The following is a 25,018-nucleotide window of genomic DNA, read 5'->3' on the forward strand; positions in this document are numbered from 1 at the left end:
TCGGTAGATTTGCGTGTCTGCCACTTATTAACGATAATCACGATAACGTTGTGTGTCAATCGTGCAGAGGAGCAGCGTCAGTCGGCCGACGACGATAGCTTGGCCAGAGGTCAGGCCGCGTGCACTAATGCCTTGCAACACCGCGGGGGGCGATGTGCATGAGCAAGGTGCATGATCAGTCAACGACAATGAGGTAAGTACGGATGGTAACACAGATTAGGATGATCCTCGACGAACACTGGCGGAGACCTACTTCTTCCACGTGTCTCTTTCGCGGCTCTTTCTAGCAACGCACCCTCCCCCACCATCCTCTGCATAATGCACGCATCCGTCCAACGAGTCAATTCAGGAAGCTTAGATCGTTCAGCTGTAGATTAGTTCAACCGTGCAGTTGAACCGCATATAAAGCATCGTTCGAATTACGGCATGTTGCTTTTGCTAATTAGTAGCACTGTGCATTTTCATCCATTTATAGGAATTTCGAAAGTGTAAAATTGCTAAATTAAATGGGAACTAAGATAAATCGGGTCTTAAAAATTATAATATCGAATGTTAGAAAATAGAAAAATTCGACACTCGTTTTCAATTCGTAGATGTAATTTTTTCTACACACACGGAGCTCGAAATTAAGTCCTTAGTAATCAACTCGAGGACACGTTGAGCAGACGGACCGCTGCCAATAAATTATAGAGTCTAATTCGAAGGGTTAAGGAGCGAATGATTTATGATCGAAATGGAAACGAGAACCGGGCCACTTGTTCTTAAATTCATCGATTAAAGGCGCAGCGACAGCGGACAATTGCAATTTGGCCTGGTGTCAGCCAGAAAATTATTCCAGCGCGTGCATTGAGACTAACGATCAGCTGAATTAGATAGAGTTACCGTGCAATAACAGTGCACTAGGTTAATACAAGTCTAACTCGACGAAACATCAGTCTGTCGGATGATTAGACCGAAAAAGCGATAACACGATCAAATCACGCTTAAAAAGATATATTTCTTTTCGAAAATTTGTCAACATAATATTTTATAGTTTTACAGAATAATTCGTAAATAATTCTCTAAATTAGGAAAGGATCTTTCGAATTTTGAAACATTTGGCACTATGTTATGCTTCGATTATATCAATTATGATGTAAAATAATTTCAAAGAAAATGTCTTGTATTTTTATCGAATAATTTGCGAATGATTCCTTGACTTGTGGAAGAATCTTTGAAATCTTTAGACATTTGGGAAGCAGTTACGTTAAGGATGGATTGGAAGATTTTTGAAGAAAATACTCGATATCTTTGTCGAATAATTGTTCAAGTTGAGAAAGAATCTTGTAAATGTCGAGTCAGTTGGGAAACAATTATGCCAATTACTGTTCAGCCAGAGGCACAATCATGTTTCATCGTTTAACCAGGACCGAACGAGGCAATAGGTGAATTAGATCACTAAGCTGAATTATTTTCGCCACTCACTCTGCTCTCGGTTCGCTCGAGTTCCGTCCCATTCGATTAGTGTAAACCCTACCATTAACCTATTGAGTCTGGCCTATCGTAAATGCTGCGTGTTAGGTGCTCGCTCTGGTTCACCGTGACTGCCCTCCTAAATAAAGAAGTGATATTGTAGTAGCGTATGGCTGAACCATGTCCTCGTTGTTCGTTTGACGAAATACACGAAAATACGATCTATTCGTTTCTTCGATCCCTTTCCTTTCGTTTCTTTGGAATTTTGCATTTTGATCCTTGTTCTATATCTGACAATGTAATTAGAGTATCGTGATTCTTTAATGTCTTGAATTTCTTCAACTCTTTAAACTTTTACCGCTAAAATATCTCGTTTCTTCGGAGTTTCGAATTTTCGTTTATACTTGACATTGGATGTATCTCTTAATTAAGAATATCTGGTTATTACATAGATTTCTATAGCTAAAGGAATTGTAATTAATTAAAAAAATTCACTCACGTTCAAAGAAGTTGATCATCCTTCGTTACATTTATCAACAAACGTCACAGAAATCTTGATTTATAGGCTTGCAAATTTTGACACTCTCTGAATTTGGGGCAGAGAATTATTTCTTCAATCTTCAACATTATACCAACGTGAATTAAGAAGTTTGCTTTATAATTATCTAATTATACGTAGATAGACTGCAGATGGTCATACAAATCCATGTCTTTATAAACGTAATCAAACAAATTGAGTTTGATGTTCGCAAATGGAGATTCGTTTCGCTAAATGTTACAACGCTATGCTTAGCATATTTTATATACACCTTTGCAGATTGTATACCTCTTGTCGTTTCTTTATATCTCTATTTACCAAATATTCACGAACACCTTCTATCTAATTAAATAAAACGTATTCAAACTTCACGTTTAAACTTTTCAATATTGCAAATTTTCACCAGCCTCCCTCATATTTCAAAATACCTGCGTGTCCGAAAACAGAAAATGACAAGCTATTAAAATGTTATCTTACACGTACCCATCTTAGTATTCCATTCATGTTTTAAAAACAAAATTTCTCGATTTCCATCGTAAGTGAATTTATGTATTCCGCGATTTACGTCAATGATGTGAGACACGTGTGAGCGAGGACGTGCTGACAGGTCGCTGACGACAGTTCGCAAGTTTTGTATTACGACTACGAGCATTATCATGGCGAGTATCATTGGCAAAGCATTTCGATTACAAACGTTCTTACTTACTGTGCGTTCGTTGTAGCCGATCTTCGGAATGATTTCTTCCAAGTTTACCCTACATATTCAATTTAGATCGTCGGCTCGCGTTGCAGTGCGCGTTTATTGCGCGCGTTACGACTTTATTACATCGGGGAGTGCTTCTATGATAACGCTGTGCGCACAGGAGAATCGTCTATTTGAACTTTTGATTATGTGGAAATTAATTTCGTTAGGTTTTATCGGCATTTCGCCGCTTGGATTCTTAGTCGTTCTATGTTCATCGGTTTGTAAACCGAAAAATTCTGTTGCAAATGCCACTTCCATAGCTTTCGCGAATATTTATCCTACAAAGATCCAACTGAAACGTATAATTTCGCGAGAAATTGCGTTCGTGTACGAAATGTTGACGGTGACTGCAGAGGATCAACAGACACTGTTGAAGATTCCGGTTTGTCGAGAAAACTCACCAACCAACATGTTTACTTCCCCTTCGATGAAGTTCTTTTCTAGTTATACTTACTTTTTTTGCGTCTCGGCTTGTTCAGCCTTGATCCAGAGAATGTGAAAAATATCAGCGGGAAATGGGACGCAATACGATTGGAAGAATTGTAAACAAGTACAAGGTTCGTCGAACAATAATCCAGACCTTGGAAAATACCAAAATCAATACGAAGTCGATAATTCTCCAAATTTATCAACTTCCGAAAATTCTACGACGATTGCCCTCGACTTATTCGAGTTGTTCAGTCGAGCACCATCTTTCTTCACTGTTAAATATTAAAAACGATAATAGGTCCCGTTCTATGAATTTCATGAACTATAATATACTTTTTTCGATTTCTGCTTCAGCTTCGCTATGAATTTATCGAATAACCTAATACTATATTTTCAAGACGAAAGGTCAATTTCATTAGATATTATGAAGGAAGACGGCTGACGGAAGAGGTAGAAGAGAAGCAAGACGCGTGCCGCGAGGTCTAAGGTCGGCTCGTGTACGACCTGAAACCGATATGACGATCGAGGAAATAACAATTGACTCGGTATTATCATGCACAAACGTTAGCCACTGATCCCTCCATTCTGTTCCATCGACGTTTCCTTTGATCCTCGCAACTCTAACGAAGAAATATCATTCGTCGCTATACAAACTTCGCCGCGCAACTTCGACTGCTTTCCACGCACTCTGACTATCAGAATACGGATTTTTACGCAAATTCATACATTTGAGAGTATAATTCAAGAAATACAATCTGGATAGAAAATTATTTTATCTACCGTATGTTACAGAAAGCACTGTATATCTTCTTCGTATTACGCGCATTCTGTGCAATTTGACACTTTCAAATTTTCTATGTTTGCACAAAGATCCGCAGTCTGACGATTGCTATTCGTCGAATGTATTTTCACGATCACCGTACCTTTTCCTTTTTTAATCGAATCAAGAAAGTATTCGAATACTTGTATAATAAAAATTTATACAAATATGTTGTGTGCTTTGTACAGAGACATTTAAAAATTAATTAACGCTGTAACGAGACTAATAGCATGTCTCTTAGCATGTTATAATCCTATGTATAAATATAACGAAGAATAAGAAGAATCGTAGAAACTAAGATGAGAAGAAGGCAACGGTCAAGAAAAGAGATTGATCCTGATTCGAGCAATTTACAATTGTTGATTTCCATACAAATTTGAACAAAAGCTATTTGCAGAATACTTGCAATAACAACGTTATCGTTAATTAATGAAATCATAGATAATTTTAACGATTTTGCAAAACATGTGGGAGATGAAAACTAAGAATATTCCATATGCCAAGTGCGAAGTAAGTAGTATAAACCGGTTGCTGTTTTGATTGACCTTCACTGCTCTAAATCAAAGTTTATCAGAACTACAATATAAAGCATGGAAGTTCGATATGTGCAAAATATTTACATTAATAATCAATCAAGGAACCCAGACAAGTCAGCAAATCGGAATATCACGATCTGTCAATCTTTCTCAATTTTTACATCTCGATTCTCATATTTCATCGTTATATAATTCTGACGTCTTCGAATCATAGCACAAAGGATTAATTAAATTACAATCACTTCGATCGATCGAACGTTTCAAATAATAAAACGCTCAAACTATATTCCAAGTCCGATTATTTTGATATCTTATTCGAGTCCTAGCTTATTTGAAGTTTCATTTCAGTCCCAATCGTCTTTGTCAGACGTGGTAAATCCAAACTTTCTACAATTTACTCTAACCATATAAACTTAGAATTGACTTACATATTAGAATGCGTCTACGATATCTATAATATAGAATTTACGACCCATTTGCAATTTAGAATTTATTTACGATATCTACGATACAGGATTCACAGGACCCATCTACGATATGCATAATGCATAATTTTAGATCCATTAAAAATATCTACAACGTAGAATTTAGAATCCATTTATATATAAATGCTGAATTACAATATTCGCATGCGCGTATATTCTGTTTCGCTGTTTTAAGACACATTTTCCATTAGACTCGAAGTACTCAAGACGGGATGAAAATATAGTTCAAACGAAGCTATCAAACAGCGCACACCACATACACGCGATTCATTCATAGACAATTATTGCAATAATTCATTGTATAATGCGGCCACGATATAGCGAGGTCGTAAATCAAACTATGGAATAACTGTACAGCTATCTACAATATTTTCTTCTGAGATTTTAGATTCATTGGAAGTAGAAAACCTGTAACTATCAATTTTTTATTTTAACCACTATTTTGGTTCAAGATTCAAAATACAAGAACGAGGAAGAGGAATCGTAATATAAATATAAACCTTTATTTATTTATATAAACAATATTGCATATACATATACAAAATTATAATATCCGAATCTAAATTAATTATTGGCTCCTTGTTACATCTACATTAGACTGCAAATATTATATTCCTTATCATAACTATAAACACGGGTTACATTGTGTATTTCTTACAAACAAGCATCGATTCCTAAACGATTAAAATCCATCGAAACAATTATCAACCTCTGTTTTTCATTTTTGCTCGTAAAATACCTCGTAGTACACTGTATTAAAAAAAAGATTGAGGCATCCTGTATACTAATACCATACACTAAATCGTACATTACGTGCTTTTTTGAAAATAAATATCGCTTTCTGAACAAACACGATTCGATACAACGATTGGTACAGTTTTCCACTTTACGAGAAACAAACACCCTGTAATATCCCGAGTACACTGTGTATATTGATACCGTATTAATACTTTGTATATTATATATTTATTACTCTGTATATTGTATACATCGCATACATAGTTTTTCAATCAAACATCGAAGAAAACAAAATACGTAGAATGATCCGCACGTGTCGCGCCGATATCAGTAGTATAACCCAACGCCTGGTCAGCCCGAAATTCCAAAGACGTTTCGCGAATCTGTCTCGCGCTTAACAATTCGCACGTGTCGAAAAACTATCGCCGAGATACATAATACGTACTCATTGGTGATCGATGCATACACAAACCGAACCTCGGCTCGTCCTCGTTCGAACGAATCTGAACGCGGAGGCGCGTGTAAGCTTTATCGCCCTCCCCCGCAAGCCACGCAGTCCCGATTTCAAAGTGCAGTCAACAGCATGTGCACGTGATTCTCAATCGAATCGGACCTAGATTCGGCACAGCTGCACGACCGCGTTTCCGCGACGCCGCCGGTCTAGCATTTCTTAGGGAAAAATCGAGCCAGTAGAAAACAGATAGCTGGAAATGATGGACAGCGAAACGATACCGCTGAAGAGCGGGCGAACTTAACCCCGTTGCCCATGGGTTCCACTGGGGGGCAGATCGAAGTCTAAACACGATTATGCAACGTTGTGTAGTCTGGTCGACAGTGTTATTATTGATTCTTAGATTGCTATTGTATTATATGTTTATGTATCTTTGGCAAAATTCAGGATGCGAAAATCCACATAGTGCACAAATACGGCAGTATCTGTTGCGGTCGAAAATAAATGCACAGTTAATGAAAATAGATAAATAGACGATGTTTTTCCAAATACAACTTGTTTACGCAAAAATGTAAATATTATATTAATTTGAATTATTCGCTGCATGATCTATGTACCGTGAGACATATAATAGATAAAACTGTAATATACAGGGTGCGGGAAAAATTGTATTGCACATTTTTTACTTATTTTCCCATATAGAACAACATCAAATAGTTCGTTTACTTGTATCTAGTCGATAATTAAGTACGCTCGAGTATACTTGATAAATTTTCAAAGCCGAATTTGTCGGAAACCGAGCTTCGGAGGAAAATATCTTCTTATTTTTGCCTAAGGAATCATCTCGTTCCCGCTTGTACATAACTCTCGGTCGTAGCTTGTATAACGCTAGTGTCAGTTCGATTATGCTTTATCGATAGCTCTACCACCTGTCCGCTTACTTTTCTTCCCCGTTGTATACAGAATTGTCCTAAAATGTCGAGGACAAACTTTTGGAAACGCGTAGTACTCGCCAAAATTAGCAGTAAAGTCTTAACGAACACGAGTCGGAAAACCATTTGTTTTGGACTTACGAGACGTTTTCTACTTCAAGTAGAATTCACACGCAACGATTCGCGAAAGGTGACGCGAACGTGGTGGCCTGCGACATGGTCGGTCTTGTTCACCCCGTTTAAATCTCTCAGACTCTTATTTGTGGTGACATTTAAAAATTATAGCGCACGGTAATTCAATTGCTTCGCAAACTCTATGAGAAAACGTATCGAAGCGTGTGTTGAAATCAACCGGGCACAGATCGAACATATGTTGTAGAGATAATGTCATACTAACAAAAACATTTCGTAATTCCGAAACGAGTAGTTTTTTGACCCATGTCCGTTAAGACATGTTTGCTCGTTCTGACGAGTACTACTTACATGATTCATTTAGTTTATCTCCAACACTATGCGTGTCTCCGAATATCTGCAACGTTTTAGAACACGCTGAATAGAATTTTGAGAAATTGTCACTATGTTCGAACGAAAAATTTGTTTACTTTTTACTTTACAGAAAATGTATTACTTTTATTGAACGAGATTGAAAGTTTGAAGAAAATTGAAAGTGAGGGTTTTCCAGAAAGTAAGGAGTTCCAGGGACAGACGATTCACTCGCTCTAAGAAATTTTTAATTTTAATAAATGTTTAATAAAGTAGTAAAAGTTGAGTAGAGTGACCAATTTTTCCTTTCCGAAGTCATGATGTACGTTATTGAAATATTAAAATACAATTTCTACCAAAGAAACGAAGATGGAAGGTATAAAATGGAAAAAATACGTAACGTGGACGAGCATTTATTCATAAAGTTTACGAGAAATCATTAGAAACACCAAAACCCGAGAACGTCTGCAACTTTCCGAAACTTGTACGGAAGAAGAAAATATCTCTCGTGGTTTTGATATTAATGATGTTTTCTACGTTTCCATTTCTGGCTCCTGCTGACTCCGCTGGAGTAGCGTTGAATAACCGTCATAGTTATTTTTAAAAGACGATAACTGTAATAAGAGGTAGAATAAGTGTAGAGTATTACACTCTTTAGATTGAATTTTTACAAGTACGAGGATGTCGATGGATGTTTTCAAGTGTAAATGAAGTGAAAGATGGTTGATAATAAGGGTGACTCGAGTGGATATTTTCTTGGCAATTTTTACCAATGAAAATTCCGATATTCAACTAGAATAACAAGATAAAAGGAAGATTCAATTAAAATATGCAAACATTTCTTAGAATTTCTGGAAAATTCATATTAATTAAAGAAATAACATATCGCTGTAAAAATGTTATCTCTTACATATGTATACAGGGTGTCTCAGCTAAATTAGATCGTCTAAATATTTGTCTTAATTACGATCGTGTAAAAAATCTTCCCCGATAAAAGGAAGATTCAATTAAAATATGCAAACGTTTCTTAGAAATTCTAGAAAATCCGTCTTAATTAAAGAAATAACACATCGCTGCAAAAATGTTATTATCTCGTGTACAGAGAGTCTCAGCTAAATGAGATCACCTAAATATCTGTCTTATTTACGATCGTATGAAAAATCTTCTGAGGACAAATTTGTACTATTCCAAAGGACACATATAGTGACGGAAAGAACTTTTTCTCAAGTATACTGTATCTTTCGTCGAAGATATAAAAATTCCCAAGTTTCATTCTATGAAAAACATACACATTTTAATGCAAAAAGAGCATGAATAAGCAAATGTACATTATTAATAACATTCTGCTATTTTCGTGCTCTCCAAGTACTATAAAAAAAAATTAACGCCAACGTAGCAGATATAATAAAAATACTTATCAGTGATAAAATAGACAGACAGACAGACTGTTTTGAAAGAGCTAAAAAACTTCGCACACATAATCGCCGTCAATCTACATTACCAAAGAAATTATCTGCTTCGGTTCTGAAGATTTCTTCATCAAAAAATTCCATCGCTACTCAAGAGGTAACAACCCTTTTGATAACTCACGGAAATCTGCAATCTTTCCCTTTTAAATCATTCTACGTTTACCTAATTTATAATTCTTGTCAAGTTTAATACGTTTCGACTTAAACCACAAAATATTTATCAATCTTTTAAAGTTCCCAAGAATATTATCCTAGTGAGGAGACACGATCTTTTATTTTTCAAAAAAGAAAGAAAGAAGAGAAGAATTATCTAAAATAAGAAAAAGGAATCATAAATCTTTCAAATCTATTTTTTACCACGGTTGACATCAGGATTGACCAAGTTCAAGATTGGAAAGTAGAAAATAGAGAAACGTGACAATTTTGCAAGCATTATTTCTCAAAGATAGAACATCGATCGGGTGAAATTACGAAACTTACGCAAATTGGAGTGGATTTATCATTTTTACTGACATGCAACACGCCCCTGACTCTAAAGAAAAAATAAATATTCTTCCGTGTCTCGTCTACAATAGTAGGAGATTCTCCTTCTCCAGTTATTTCTATTACAGCCATAACGAAACTGTACAAAAACTTTCAAAATACCAAAAAAGTGGGTACTCTGATATTTCTAGCGTTAGTTACGATAATACAATATCATTAAAATTATCGTCGCACAGCCGTTCGAGTAAGTTACTTGACGATCGCGTATCAGTGCCGAGCGATAAGCGCTGACGATAAGAAGGAATGCCCTACGTCGACGAATCAGTTTACAATTATGCAAATCCTTACCTGTTTCCTCGCTAATACGATAGATCGGTACTTTATATGCCACGCGATACGTGTCTCACCTTTCTCGTCTCTTTAACCGCTTACGTAGGGATTTCAGTAATTCTCTAACGCGATCACGAGCCAGAGAAAATCGCTATCGTACGAGAAAATCATTATCGCTCGAATGCACGAGCTGTGTGAATGCACGTGACGACGGAGGCTTGACTATACCGTACAGTACATTGATACACGTGGCGTACTCTAATCGCAATGGCGCCTGGAGAATCGCGATAATCAATGAACGTACAAAAATAACAACTCTCCAGTGCAATGTATACAATTTGTTCCCATAATCATACGCAGAAATTACACGTGGCAATTTTTTCCTGCGCTCGAACGATTCATGCCAACATGGAAGGCACGTCATTGTTTTTGTACATGTTGATACGAGCGGAGAAGTAATTTGGTTTCTTGTAAACTAAGATATGATATTGTAGCTGTGGTTCTTCTTTACGGTAGATTTCGTTGATTATTCAAGATTATTTGATAATTATTTGAAAACGATAAGATTAGATGGGAAAGCTCGTAACGTGAGTCTGGTTTATTCTACGAAAGATTAGGTGAAATGTATTACAAACGATATCTTAAGCCGATTCTTGCATGATTGTTTGATAATTTCTGTTACGCTACAGATATTTATTGTTTTTTTCATTTTCTGTCACTTTGTTTCACCGTATGACGACTTTATTGATTTGTACGACGCTTTTTAGTTCGTTTGATTTCATTCTTGATTCGATGGTCTTTATCGTGTTAGAAGATCGTAAAGATTGTAAGAAAGCTTTGATTTTGTATCGTCCGACGCATTTTTGTAATTGAACTCGGACAACACGACCTAATTCTCGATAACACGTTATTCCTTTCGTAATCGACACATATATCTTAATTGTTTCGTATTTTGATATAGAAAAATTATTAATCAGGGAAGGATATGAAGACCACACAAGAAAAACATCGGCACAGTTTCATTGATTTTCGTGTTTTCCTCGCTTAATGAGGAATATGGATAAAGGAACAAAATGGATAAAGGAAATTGTTGGATAATGTTGGTAATATAGGAGTATTCAATGGTACGAAATGTAAAAAATGAGAAACGTAACTGTATGTCTACATGTAAGTTATTACTCCAGTAACTTCTGCGAAATGAGATTCTTCCGGAACGATCAAGAAAGCAGCTGAAAATATTGCAAGGCCGAAACCATAGGAGCTGTAAAACTGATAGCCTGTACTATTCTGGCTATCCTGCATGCAATACCAGTAATGCAACAAACATAGACGAAGTATCGATGTTGCGAAACCCGTTACACGAGTCTGTTTATAAATACAATACCATCCGTTTGCATAACCAGTCAGCAAAGTGATCAGAAATAGACAAACATTAAAAAAATCATAACTTGAATTCATCAAACGATCAGTTTACTTCCCCAACGTTGCATCCATCTTTCACAGTTGCGACAAAGATTGAAAGACGAGCTTAAAATAAACGAAACAGACGTTCAACTTTTTACTTAAAAAACTAAAAGTTTCCCGGACACGTTTCAATTACACTCTTGAGGTAAACCGATACGAATGCTGACGACCCGTAAGCCGATACCATCTACAATCACGTTCTCGTTATTTTAGATTGTAGGTCTTTACCAATCGACAAAAACCAAAAGAAAGAGAACAAAAATTGTGGAATTGCTGTATCGGCAGAGTATTACATCGCAACGTAAGTAAACTCGCCTAAATAAAGGAAAATATTGAGTTTAACCGAACTTACTTACATTACAATGCGATATTATTGCGTATGGAGAGAATCATATTCGAGGAAGGTTTGCGTAAAGCATAAAAATCGGGATCAAAACGGTTGAATATTTTGGTGAATGAAAAGATCTATATAACGAAGATTAAGCGAAAGAAAAATACATAATACATACCGTGTAAACAAAGTATTAGCTATCGCAAAACGAAGATTAAACTGGATAAAGGTAAATATTAGAAAATTCTCTTTGACAAAGATCAAAGGGAAGAAAAATACACAGAACTGTTACACAAACAAAGTCTCCTTCATCGTACGAGACAAATTCAACTCCATTGAAATTCGAGTAGATCGGGTGAACCGAAAAATAAGACTCTTCCTTATTCTCATCTATTGAACAGAAAAACCTGTCCAGTATTCGAATACTTCACCGGTATCGCCTAATCAAAGTTCAATGGAAGGAATCGCGTTTATAGTGGGACGTCACCTCCTAAATCTCGAGTGGAAACATCGGTCGTTATCTACCCGGCTGTTCGCACCCCCCATACGAGGTTTCTATGAATAGAAACGTCGAACAATCTCTCTGTAGCTGGACGATAATCGGAATTGGTACGATCGTCGGAAAGAAACGAGGGTAGGAGGTCGATCGAGCGTCCCCTGTTTCCCCTCGGCGTGTATCGCGAAAATACGCGGACGTATTTATCGAATTTATCGTACTCGAGACGAAATACAGCGCGATTAACCAAGCCGCGACCACCGCCACCCCTTTGTCTTCCACTGACCAAGGAAGAATCACGTTCTTTCTAAATTACAACGCATACGAAGACTACGGGAGAAGAACACGATACATTTCCTATTTTATCACGTTTCCTACCTTTTTCAGGCAAATAATTTTGAAATTCGGCACATAAAACGTACGAATTTACGTTTTTAATTTACGAGGATAAATACCATTTTTCTAAGATTTCGTTGTATTTCACGATGTTTGAACGGAATATGGAATACGATAGTGGATTATGGAAACACTAACGCGCTACATAATTTCGTCGACTCATCGGCTATTTTTCATAGACAGATCCTAACAGAGCCTAACAGAGTATCTTCGTTTTCCCTCGTTTAATCGTAGAATGAAACTCGAATCGGTGCATCAACGAACATAAAATATCACGCTTCGTCCCTTAACCTTCGTATCTACTCACGCGTTACTTTATTCCTTCGTCTCCTGGCACAGATCGTACGTACACGTGTTCCAGGTATCTGATGAAAAATCGAGATTGACCTCGAGGAACTAAAAACACTACAGACGTTCTATGACAGTTTCACGCGAATCAGTAATAAACTTGGTATTTTACGGTCGTACATTCAATTGGACAACGGACGTAAGAGATAACCAAGTTCACCTGGAGAATATGACTAGGCTAGCACGTTCGGTTCCTCTGTACCGGCCAAAGAAACGTGACAGAGATCGAGCGATCTCGCTCCATCGACCCCTTCTCTCGATCTACTATGAAGCACACACGAGGACGCGTACCACCAGCAGTCCGACGTGACCTCCCCCTTCTCTATGATCGCGTTTGACGCTCCGCCACCTACTCCTCTGCTGATCTTTTCCCCTCCTTCGAGCTGCGCCTCCTTATTGTTCCACTCCTCTAATCCGTGAAATCTAGAACAAGAACCGCGTGGCGAGGCTAGCCGGTACCAGTGGCACCGAGGAACTCGGTACCAACGGAGGTCTCATCTTCGGGAACGAGAACCGCGCTCCCTCTCTTTCTCTTTTTCTCTCTCTTTCTCTCTTTTTCCTCTCTTTTCGTCGTCGTTTACGATACGACCACGTTGAGCACGTTCTCCGATAACGAGCCCCACGATCGGCAAAAGTGCGCGTATAAAACCGATCCTGGTCACCTGGAACACCTAGTCCACCGGTACACCGTGTCAGGAACGCATCGTCTCCGTGCCTCCGAAGATCCACGTTTCCAGTTTAGGATCTGCGAATCGAGCAACTACTCGAACATTCGATCGGCCGAAGAATATTTGTAAAAGTTTCGTACAGTTCGAAGAGTGGACGGATCAAAGGCACGTGTCGTGTTTACCAGTGAACGCGATACCTTTCGAGCAGCTTTCGTGAATTAAAGGAACGGCGATAATCCGTCACTGTGTCGTTCGACTGGTTACCAGTGGGAATTACACGTAGCTGTTTTTTCGAAGAAGCGAAAGTTGTACCATTCGCAATGCCACGAAGCGGTTGCCGCGCGAAAACCACCATGTTTGGAAGAAGCAGAGCGAGGACGATAGTCCTGGTCGGCCTGGTGTTGCTCACGCTCCTCGACACGGTTAATAGCACTCCTTACAAGAGGTCCTTGCTCAGGCTATGCTCGAAAAGTCTCAGCGACGCTCTGTACCTCGCGTGCAAGGATCGAGGTTACAACGAGCCGTTTTCCTACAGCAGCGAGGATAGTCCTATGGATTCCGTGGGCCCGGGACTCGCGGAGGAGTGTTGCTACCATACGTGCACTTATACCCAGCTGCAACAATATTGCAAGCCGGAGAAGTCCAGTTCCGTGGACGCCGTGTGAGTGGATGTTAGTTTCTCCTGTTTTTCTTTTGGTATTTTTCTATACTATAAGCTACGAAACTTTGTACACGCTATTTTCCTTGCTGTACCGCTTCTGCACGATGGTTAGATAGTTATTTATTGGTTGATCGAGTTTTTCACGAGTAAATTGATCCCTTGATCGAGTTTCTGGGTTTTAACGGGACGAATTATTAAAAGTTTGGTAGTTACGAGAGGTTTCGAAGATTTCATTTTTAGACGTGGTTTTTGACAACTGTGCGTCTTTCTTTGACGCGAAGGTTTCTTCTCAGTCTAGCTTTCGCATATAAATGGCTAGATTTCTCATACGCTTTCTTCTTTATTCGTAATTTTGCATACTTTCATAATCTTCGATATTAGATTCTAGAAAACGAATTTTTTCGTAGAAAGTGGTAGCAGTTTTCAGTTACGATCTTTTGCTTTTTTCTTTGTTTACGAAGCGTTTGAAACGTTAATTGAACATTTGAAACTTTGATCGATCTGCTGCGGCGCAGTTAATTTTCTCCTTCGACCAAATTAAAATTCAATTCAAGAGACACTTGCAAATCTTCTCGTGATTTCATCGATGGATCGATGAAACGAAGTTAGGAGATCAACGTTATTCTTGTTGTCGATCATGGTCGCTTACCTCAGACTTTGTTAACCTTTCCAATAACATTATAATTTCCAATAACACCTCGTCTTTGCCTTGAGGACCAATCTTCGCCAGACGTGTTTAAATATTCAACGCGACGATCAATTTCTTTCCTGTCTTGGCAGGAAATCATCGACTTCGCGGGATCTAGCCGATTTAACTGTTAAATTGACCCGTTCAACGTCTGAATATTCCATTATGCAAAGATTTTTGCAACAACCTCCAACCTTCGACTCGCCTTGGGTTTTTTCCAGTGATTTCGGCTGCAATTATCGGCCATGAGATTAATTTCCCAACGACCTCGTTAACATTCCAAGTTCGAAATAGCTTCTGCGACTCAATTTCTTCTTTTACTTCTGTTATTTATTCGTATATCGTGCTTCAGTTTTATTTCTCTTTCGATGCGCTCGTTTATCAATTTATTAATAACACAAGGAAGTTGTTTTTCGCAAAGATCGTCTTATACAACGAGATGAATTTAAGGGAAAGCAACATTCGATATTTGTCGATGAAAATCGACTTTACGATTTCGAGTTTCTAATTCCAGTCGATGAATTACGTGGAACGTAACTCAGATATATATTTAAATCGATCTTTGATAAGCCAGATCAACGTTCCGACTTTATTATTGAAACATTTAGCTCAGCTGTCGAAATCTCGATCCAGATAACGTCTATTCAGTTCATCGATCCACTCGTTACCAATATGAACAAATATAATATATTATTCTTCACTGAAAGTTATTCCAAATCCTTATAAATTAGCAAAAATTTGAGACAAAAGTGTATTCACTTTTCAATCCAAGTGTGACAAATCAGTTCACCCGATCGGTGTCCATTATTTAATTTTATTTTAAAGAACCATCGCGGACCAAAGAATTATCTCAAATCACTAGCAAATATTTTCAAAAATTCGTTTAAAAAATATCTGTTCTATTCCCAATTTAATCTCGATAGATCAAAGCAGTATCCAAGGTAACTCTCTTTGCTTTCAAAAGCTTCGACGAATTGTCATCAGGAATTATTATTAAAATTATACTCTTAAGAATTTATTTGACAAAAATCCATAAACCAAACGTGTTAGAGGCACTCAAAGCGGCACCCGTAGCTGCCAATTCGTATTCCCCGATCACGTCAAAGATCTTAATACACCTTGACGGAAATTTATGCAGAAAAATGCGTATTCTGTCACTAAACCAAGATCGACAGATCAGAGCAACGCCCATAGGCGGAATTCGTAGTTCGTAATCGGCATCCCATCCGTTATTGGCTCGAGTACGATGAGAATCGCGAAAAGCACCTATTTAACCGCCTGCCATCGGCGAGCTGTTCTTCCAATCAGCTACTTGTTATTCTTTCGTTCCTCACGATAGAAGGGAATTCATCTCGGTGGACTTTACCACGTCGATAGTAGGTGGCTTCGCGGAGCCGTGGTTATTAGCCGGTCCGGCCAGTTCAATTGTCGCAGAGAAACCGGGAGAGACGAGGACAGAAGGCTCGAGAGCGGCGATTATCAGCCGCTCCATGATAATCTCTGTCGCTTTTCCTAAAGTTCACGGTTGCGTGGAGTGGCCTCAGCCAGGAAGGTTAGTCCGAAGTACTAGGACGATCGAGCGCTATCTCTTTCGTCGCTCGATCTACAGTTTTTTTTCCCCGTCTATCTTGTTCCAACGATCGATAAAACAATCTTCTCCTTTTTATTCTCATTCTTTTTCAATATCATCACCCTCGTACTCTTCTCAGAAGATCTTACGCGCATGCGTGCAGCGTTCAAGCAGCTGGATTATCGATTTCGCGCCTATTGTTTATCGCAGATGTGACGAGGTACACGCGAATAGAGTAGAATTTCGAAACGTGAACCACCGAGGACAATGAGTTGAAATGCAGCTGTCGCTTCGATCAGCCTGTTATTTGGTTATAAATGTTCCCGTTCAAAGTAAAGTCTATTGTAATTTATATTTGTAAGGTAAAATCCATTTAACTGGTATTAATTTGTTATTCACTTTTAATCGTGTTACGGTAGAAGTTCTGCTCGAGGAATTACTCGACGACAGGATTATTAATAGAAACGCAATATTTTTATCGATATTGTTTCGTTGGTCTGGGTTCGTTTGTCAAAATTGCAACGAAGTTGCTCGCATCTTTGATTATTCGGTAGAATTTGATTTTTATGTTGAATTTTGTTTAATGGAGTTTAGGACCGATTGGCGATATTTCGATGGGTGAAATTTATTTCGTACAGAGTGAACCGCAGTCTAGATAAAATTCTGTCTAATATATTTATTATGTAATTCTATAATTTATTTATGGTTTATTGGCAACTGGTTTATTTATTAAATCTGTTAGAGCAATTACTCTTGGTTTTGACGCTCGTAAATCTACGGTTGGACTTCGCAGAGAAAGCTTCAGACAACGAGGTGATATTTTCCACTGTGATCGAACGATGTTAGATACTTTACAGCAGCCTTAACATTCAATTTCTCGCTACTAATTGATAACTATCGCAAACTAACGGACGCACTAACAATTTCTAGCGAATGCGCTATTTTTTTATTTATTATTTTATCGTGTTTATGTTTGTGACGTAACACGCCATCGCATGACTATTATTATCTATCACTTTAGTACGAGAAAAATTATTTTATGTTGTATGAGTCATATTTTAAGCAAATAAGGAAAGGGTACCGGAAAATATGTACGTAAGTTGCAGAAAATGAGAATGTTAAACCTACAAACGAAATAAATGAATTTGAAAGGTTCGGTATTTTATAAACGAAATAACGAAAATAAAACGTTTATCGCCGCACGAAGTACATCGATAATTGTTATACTTATCAATTATTAATAATTAAGTATCGATATGTGCCAATCTCAGTGTCTTTCATCACTGGTAACATATTTACTTACCAGCTTATATCGATAATTACACTAAAAGTTTATCTGAATATGTAAGACATTACGTTACATCACATTACAATTTTCAACTGTTTTATTTTTATATAATATCTATATCTTGCCATAGTATCTTTTTAACGTAATTCGTTATCAGGCGTGGTTCTTAACCTCTTACATCCATTTCTATTTACTAGAACTTCGAAACATTTATTTTATAGGGAATATTAGCTTAATAATAATTATGTTATAATTTGTTTTCTCCGTTAGAACTCGAATGCCTATACGTTTATGACTGCATTTAAAAGTAGAAAAAACTACTGGCTATGATATCTAGTCGGAGCCTAGTTCTTTAATTTATGCTTACAAGAACGTGAACTTCCATAAGCGCTTACGAGTACAAAGAATTTTCTTGATATCGAATTTGATTTCGCGCGGTTTGTGAATAAAGTTTAGTATCAAAACTCGATCGTACAATCGCTACGCCAGTGTAACCTACGTGCCTTTGAGAAAAGATTTTCTTACGTTTCGTTTTCCATTGCATGGTCAACTTCGTTAACGTCTTTTCAAACTTCTGACGAAGAACATTAATCGTAATTAAGAACAACTTCAGTTGACTCCTCGTCAGACATGTACACATTGAAACACGACAATCTCTTCACGAATGATTTCTTACACTCTAACGAGTATACTCTTTATAAGAAGTAATTACAGAATATAAAAATTCGAAACATCTCGGTGCACGAGAATAATCGGATTTCATGCAACGAGTAATTTATGGTAGCTTAACAAACCTCTTTATTCATTAATCAATCATCTGTCAAATGTCTCACTGACACTTTTCTATTTCTTCCTTCGCAACTACGAGTATTTCGTACTTCGTGCATGTCCGGTAGGTTCATTGCTCGAACGAATTAAGCGTATCGGAGAAACAAGGAAGTATATGATCTTCCGTAGCATCTGCACTTTCTTGTTAATTAACCTTTCCAATATAAAGTACGGTTATAGTCTTCCTTCGAATCTGTTTCTTTATAGCGGTAGATTTTATACTACATTATTTTATTATTATTTTAAGGAAATGATCTTACGGTAGAGTTTTGTAGCTCAATAATTTTATACATATATAATGTTCTTTAATGTGAAACGATATAGTAATATATTTTAATATCTGATTTATAATCTATGACTGATCTGGAATTTAAAAAGTAATAATAAAAGGAAAATATTTTTTCTCAAATACATGGAATGAAACGTTCTTTAAAAGAACCAGATATCGAAAGGCTCGCATGCACATTTTCGTCACAATATTCATCGTGTTTTGCACCTATTGCGCTTTCGCTTGTAACTTCCGGGCTAAGACGCGAAACAATTTAAGAAATAACGCTGCCGATTTTCATAATTCGCCACGTTTGTTTCTGACTTTCACAGAAACAGCCCGGTCTGGATAGAAAAATACCCGTACCTGTCCACGAGGTCGGCAACCTCGTCGTCGTTGGAAGAGAGATCGAGGTCGGACATCGACTACGTCCACGGTACAATTAAATGTAAAATTCACGGGTCGAAGGGAGCACGAAGGAAGGGGGCTAACATGGACCGTGACGACGACGCCGGCGGCTGCGACAGGAAAAACCCGTTGAGGAGGCATCGCGCCGGCCATTGCGGCTGCAGGCATCGACGACAGAGGCGTCGTCGTCTTGGCAAGGTATCTACCACCGTCGCAAACTATCGTTTCCCTTCTTCCTTCGGACAGTTCCATCTGAATTTTTAAATTAATCTCTACGAAATAAATATTTTCTCTAGATTAATACTACCGTTCAACGAATCAGCAGATTTACAATAAAATTTCCATAGTGCTACAGAATTATCGAATTATAACAGAAATTAAACGAGATCCAATAATAAGCAAACAAAGATGATAAGGGATTAGATCAGAGTCTCGCGCAGTGTTTGCATTTATTTCCCAGTCTGACGTTCTTATCTTCAACGTGCAATTTTTATCTTCTAAATTACTTTTCTCAATGGTATTTTGCAAACGATACAACATCATTACGATATACCGTATAAATATCACGCGATAGTCTCTCGAACAATTTTTTTTCCAAATCAATCTTACCAGTCAGTCGATCTTACCAAATCGATCAGTCCAATAAAAGAGAAAAAACACGGAAACCAAAAGTTAAATTTTTTATCCTTTCCTAAAAATCTTCTCATTGCCAAATATATTCTTAAAAAGCACAAATGTTGGTAAAAAATTGTACAGCTTGATATAAATTTTTATCTTTGCGATGCTGTATCGCAGAATTTATTGAGCGACAGCTTAAAATGTTATCTACTTGATAATTGATAATTAGACAAATTCTCGAATTATAAAAAAAACTACGAATGTTTGCGATCTAGGATTAAATAACCAGTTCAGAGAAATTTCTACTTACATGACAGTTTGAAATATTAATTAATTAATAAATTGATAATCAAACAAATTGTCGGTCATGAAAATAACGAATATTTGTGTTGTAAGATTAAATAATCGGACTCGCAGAAATGTTAAGTAAACAGTTTCGTACGTTATTTAGTTAATAATCGATAGTCGAGCAAATTACGAATCGTTGAAAATCCAGACGCCTGTATTTTAGAATCGAAGAACGAATTTAAAGGAATTCGTAACTAATAATAGCTGTTATTTCTGGTTACAGATGCTAGAGAGGACATCGGGCGTGAAATCGGGTGCGCCATTGAAAAAAGAGGTAGAAACGGAGACGAAAGCAACGACCCGTGAGGCGCCATTTTGAAGCACCTCTTTCATCTTAGCATCGAACTCTCTGTGTTCTAACTTCTTTCCTCCTTCGTTCGTGCACTCGTCGAGACAGTCGAAGAGATCACGAACTCGAAACAATCGTAACAAACAAAGAGAGCTAAACGAGCAAAAGGAAGAAAAGCGCGAGAGGGAACAAAATATCTAGGGAAGATGAGGCCAATGGACAAGAAAGCGTGAGGTAGTTGATCCAAGAGGACAGAGGCGGACGAAAGAGAGCGTGCAATCAGTAAGATGTCTAGTCCCATAAAATAGTGAGAAATTGGTCGTTGTATTTTCTGGAGTTGCCAAGGAAAAGAGATTAGAGACGAGTAAAAGTAAGTCGTTCGATCGTCCTTCCTTCGAATCTACGGCGCGAATGGTCGACTTGAAAATTTACAATCCGATCTACTCTGCAATTGCTAACATATTAGTCGAGTATTTTACCAAATGGATAAAAAACAGGAAGAAAAAACATATAAAAGACGGAGAAAAGATATAAAAGATGGAAATAAGATGGTCAATTTTCGTGGATTTCTCGTACATGGGCCATCGCATCGCTTGAAAAACGACGCTCGATGTCTCTGGAAGCACTGCTCGTGACGCGGAGTATCGACATTCACGAGTAATCGCGGCTGAATCTGAAAAAATGGAGAAGCTATACGTATGTAATAAATTGGAAAAATCGATCCGGGCCATCAGTCGCGCGCGATCTCCTAGAGAAAGACTTAAATCCAGTGTTGTAACACGTCTAACCTAACCCTACACAATAAGTGTATGTATATATATTTTTTTGCTCGACTTTTTCGTTTTATTTTATTTTATTATTATTATTATTTGTCTTCGTGTCTTTCTCTCTCCTTTTTTTTAATGAGACGCATACATACACACATACACACAAATGTACATACGAGAGATAAGTTTAGTCGGACTCGTTCGCGATTCTTTATTTTTTTTTTTTTTTTTATTTTGTTTCTCCGTTTCGTTGCTCTCGTTAAGTTGCCGGTCACTTTCAGCTCCCTTGTCGAACAATGATCTCACTAGTATTAGAGCTAAGGAATTCTACATTTAATAAATTAGTGCTGAACGAACTAGTCACTAAGGACGATGGTAAGAAGTACCGAGCAACCGAGAGGCAGACGAAATATGCGAGGCGATCGGAATTTTCTCGGAGAACAAAGTCAGAATCGCGATTCCTTTTTGGATGATGAGGTTTAGGTGGAAAATTTCTCGCTTCGTTTTTATTTGCGTGTCTTTTTGAATAGAAGGAAGTCAATCTGGCCTTTAATACCCCTATTGTGTTTAATAAATTTTACGTGATTTAATCGTATCCTTAAATCAACGTATTTTCTTTTCTATGAAATTTTAATGGAGATGTTTCTTTTTTTTTGGTTTTGTCGATCGAGATAAATTTTTAAGATTTAGACGAATTTCCATTATTATCTAATACGATAGGAGGGTTAAACGAATCACAAGAATAATGGAATAAGTTTGGTAATAAAACAAATGAAATCTTACAATTTACGTATCCTATGATTATCCTATTCGATTCAATTCACTAACATCATTAACTAGTAAATTATTGCGAATAAGAACATGCAATAGCGCTGTATCTTTCGCAAATCAAAGAATTCGCTTCTATAGAGTCGAGCTTAGATTCTGCGTGACTCTGAACCATTCGACAATATCCAAAATCTCGCAATTTAAATACCGTAACACGCAATTACCGCTTAACTTTACGAACAGTAGAACCAATTTTCCAATAAAATTGGTCAGATTGACTTCTGAATAGTTCGAATCGCTTAATACAATTATGTAAAAGAGCAAGAGGAAAGTTCTCTGAATTTTTCAGCCTGGACAGCGTTAATTCTTGTTCTGCATGAAAAGAATAGAAACTGTTCCACAGCATTGGAATTATTTCGAGGCAAAATCGAACGATTTAAAAATTTATTTAAACTGTCGAGTTTTACGAAATATCGTTGCGCGAATATTGCGACCCGGGAAGAACAAACTCGATAAGACGAAAGAAGAAAGTGAAAAAGAAATGTAATTGTGTATGGCGAATTGAAACACGAGCAAATAGGTACGTAGATATAAATAAACGGATATATCTGCGATAGAAAATAGCCGTGTCGTTTAACAACGTTCAATTTTGCCTCCGTACTGTATAGTGAGATACTCGAGGCACGCTCGAACGGTGCATAATAATTCGAGGGTCGCGAACCACCAGATGTGTTTGACGTCATTCGCCACTAGTTTTCAGTCGTATTAGTTAATTTATTTAATTCGACTCTCGACTCTGAACGCTCGAGTGTGCCATTTCAAATTCTACTGTTTCGAGAGTATACGTAACGGGTAGCGTATACGGACTTAGCGAACTATCGAAAGAAGTATAGCGAAACATTTGAAAAATTCTATAGTAATAATTATTTGTATCTTTATTTTTTAATAAGAAATAGAAAAATATGAATAATTATTATTATGGAATATATATATATTTTTTTAAATATTAGGCGTGTAAATAAATTCGATGTATATAGATTTAATAACTTTTTATAGGTAATTATTTCAGATTTAAATATTTTCCCGTCTTGTAAATTTCTTATAAATGTATAAATATCCTGTAAAGGAGCACCGTTCGTTGCCCGACAATCTTGAATATGGATTAGAAGATTAATATAGAAATTATTTTAACGACGAAATTAGTATTATATTCCTGAATAAAGCGCTCGATAAACTTTCGCGAATATTGCATCAATTTAATTTACACGCCTATGTATTAAAACGCATGAAATGCGAATAAGCTTTCTTAAGTAATAAAAGTCCAGATGTAACATATAAAGCATTGATAAGTCTAGTGTAAAAATATTAGAAAATTCATTATACTTCTTCCACCAAGTATTCATAAATATCATTTCATAAGCGCATTTATGTACATAGTTTCTCATTTTCTCGTCACTCATGTTCAATCACTGTAAATAAATCCTACATTCGCCACGGGTCCTGTATAACGAGAAACGATTTAAATATTTATATCAATCGAATAGTTACTTGTTCGCAATCTCATTCCTCCTTCCTGTTCAGTCACGTCTATCATAGAAGATTGCGATTCATACGAGACACGTGGCGAGTTCTTGCGTAACCGGCTTGCAGATAGCGATGGGATCGATTTTCGCGTGCTGTCAAAACATATTCATGGAGATTGTTGTCCAGTTCTATCTGCTAGAATTTGCATAAAAAATACACGAACGCTTAAACTGACATATTTTTGTTCGATTTTTTTTTACCCTTCGAGATTTTTCATACTCATTTTACCCACTCATTTTACCTTTTCTCCTGCTCCAAAATATTTGATAATTATAATATTTACAACGAACGGAACGATGTATTTCATTCTTGCGATGTTTTAATCCGTACTCTTTCGAATCTTTAATCAAACTCCATGGGTGCAAATCCAAAATTCATTTTGAAAACGTGGTTTCATGGTTGATAGTTTGATATCTTTCTCTTAAATATCTACAACTGGAAAAATTATCTTTAAGATTTAGCGTTTCCTGGCTTTTGTATCGCGCAAAGCGCGAAGAGGCTCCCTTAATGATAGATAATCCGATATAACTTTCAAGTAGGTGAAATTGGAAGGAAACGCAATACCTTTACCTGACGCTAGAACTATCAGAATGGTCAAAATGACAAATTTATAATTCTTCATAGAAATTTTATATATTCCGTCGATTCGAACGATTCTTTTGCAAAATATACGAATAAAAGCTTATCTTGTCCCTTGCATTATAATTTCATCGTTTTTGTACCTCATCTTTTATCAGTATTTCTAGTATGGAGTCATAATACGTTTTAAAATCTCGAAACCTATAATTTCTACGATATTCGTTACGCAAAAATGGTAAAAAGTGGTTTTATAGTAGATAACGTTAATTAAGAAATGCCTTTAACGTGATATATTTCATAAAAAATAATTAGCCTTTATACAGCCAATTGCCTAATTTCGAAAAATCTAGTAGAAATCAATAGATTTCAAAGGGAACGCTCGCCAAGTGTCTTTTGTAGAAGAATTATTGTTTCTGAGAATGTATTTTGGCGCATCTTGTGGCAGATTGAACCATTAACAGGTCACGTTGATGCCAACGTGTCGAACACGCTAGTCGCGCACAAAGAGCGTGAACGAGCACAGCATCCTCGTTCTCTGGCCAGTAGAAAGATGTTCGAGAATTCGGTCTTTATTAGGCGATCTCGTGACAGATAACTCGCGGCACTCTGTGGTGCTTCTTTAAAATCAGAAATCGCTCCTGTTAGCACGCTTGTAGTTAAGAATTATTATCCACTTGTTACTCGAATCTGTAATATCTACTTTGGCCGAGAAATACCAATTCCTATAAAATAAGGAGAAAATCCTGGAATTCATAGAATT

At 37.0% G+C, this 25,018-nt stretch overlaps 1 protein-coding gene across 1 annotated transcript; it reads left to right on the top strand.

Annotated features, from left to right (window-relative positions):
• The first annotated feature begins 12,602 nt into the window (after positions 1-12,602).
• Positions 12,603-23,853, top strand: LOC126925160 (insulin-like growth factor I, juvenile form). Its single transcript, XM_050740474.1, has 3 exons — positions 12,603-14,255; positions 19,230-19,503; positions 20,495-23,853. The coding sequence occupies exons 1-3, from the start codon at positions 13,915-13,917 to the stop codon at positions 20,588-20,590; spliced, it is 711 nt and encodes a 236-aa protein (XP_050596431.1). The 5' UTR covers positions 12,603-13,914; the 3' UTR covers positions 20,591-23,853.
• Positions 23,854-25,018: the final 1,165 nt, after the last annotated feature.

This window comes from Bombus affinis, chromosome 15, assembly GCF_024516045.1.
Source record: "Bombus affinis isolate iyBomAffi1 chromosome 15, iyBomAffi1.2, whole genome shotgun sequence".
Lineage (NCBI taxonomy): Eukaryota > Metazoa > Arthropoda > Insecta > Hymenoptera > Apidae > Bombus > Bombus affinis.

Excerpts from the sequence above, each read along its gene's own strand:
- LOC126925160 (XM_050740474.1), top strand. The coding sequence starts at position 13,915 with ATGCCACGAAGCGGTTGCCGCGCGAAAACCACCATGTTTGGAAGAAGC. Across the intron at positions 14,256-19,229 it reads TCCAGTTCCGTGGACGCCGT|AAACAGCCCGGTCTGGATAG; the intron begins GTGAGTGGATGT and ends TGACTTTCACAG. Across the intron at positions 19,504-20,494 it reads GGCGTCGTCGTCTTGGCAAG|ATGCTAGAGAGGACATCGGG; the intron begins GTATCTACCACC and ends TTCTGGTTACAG.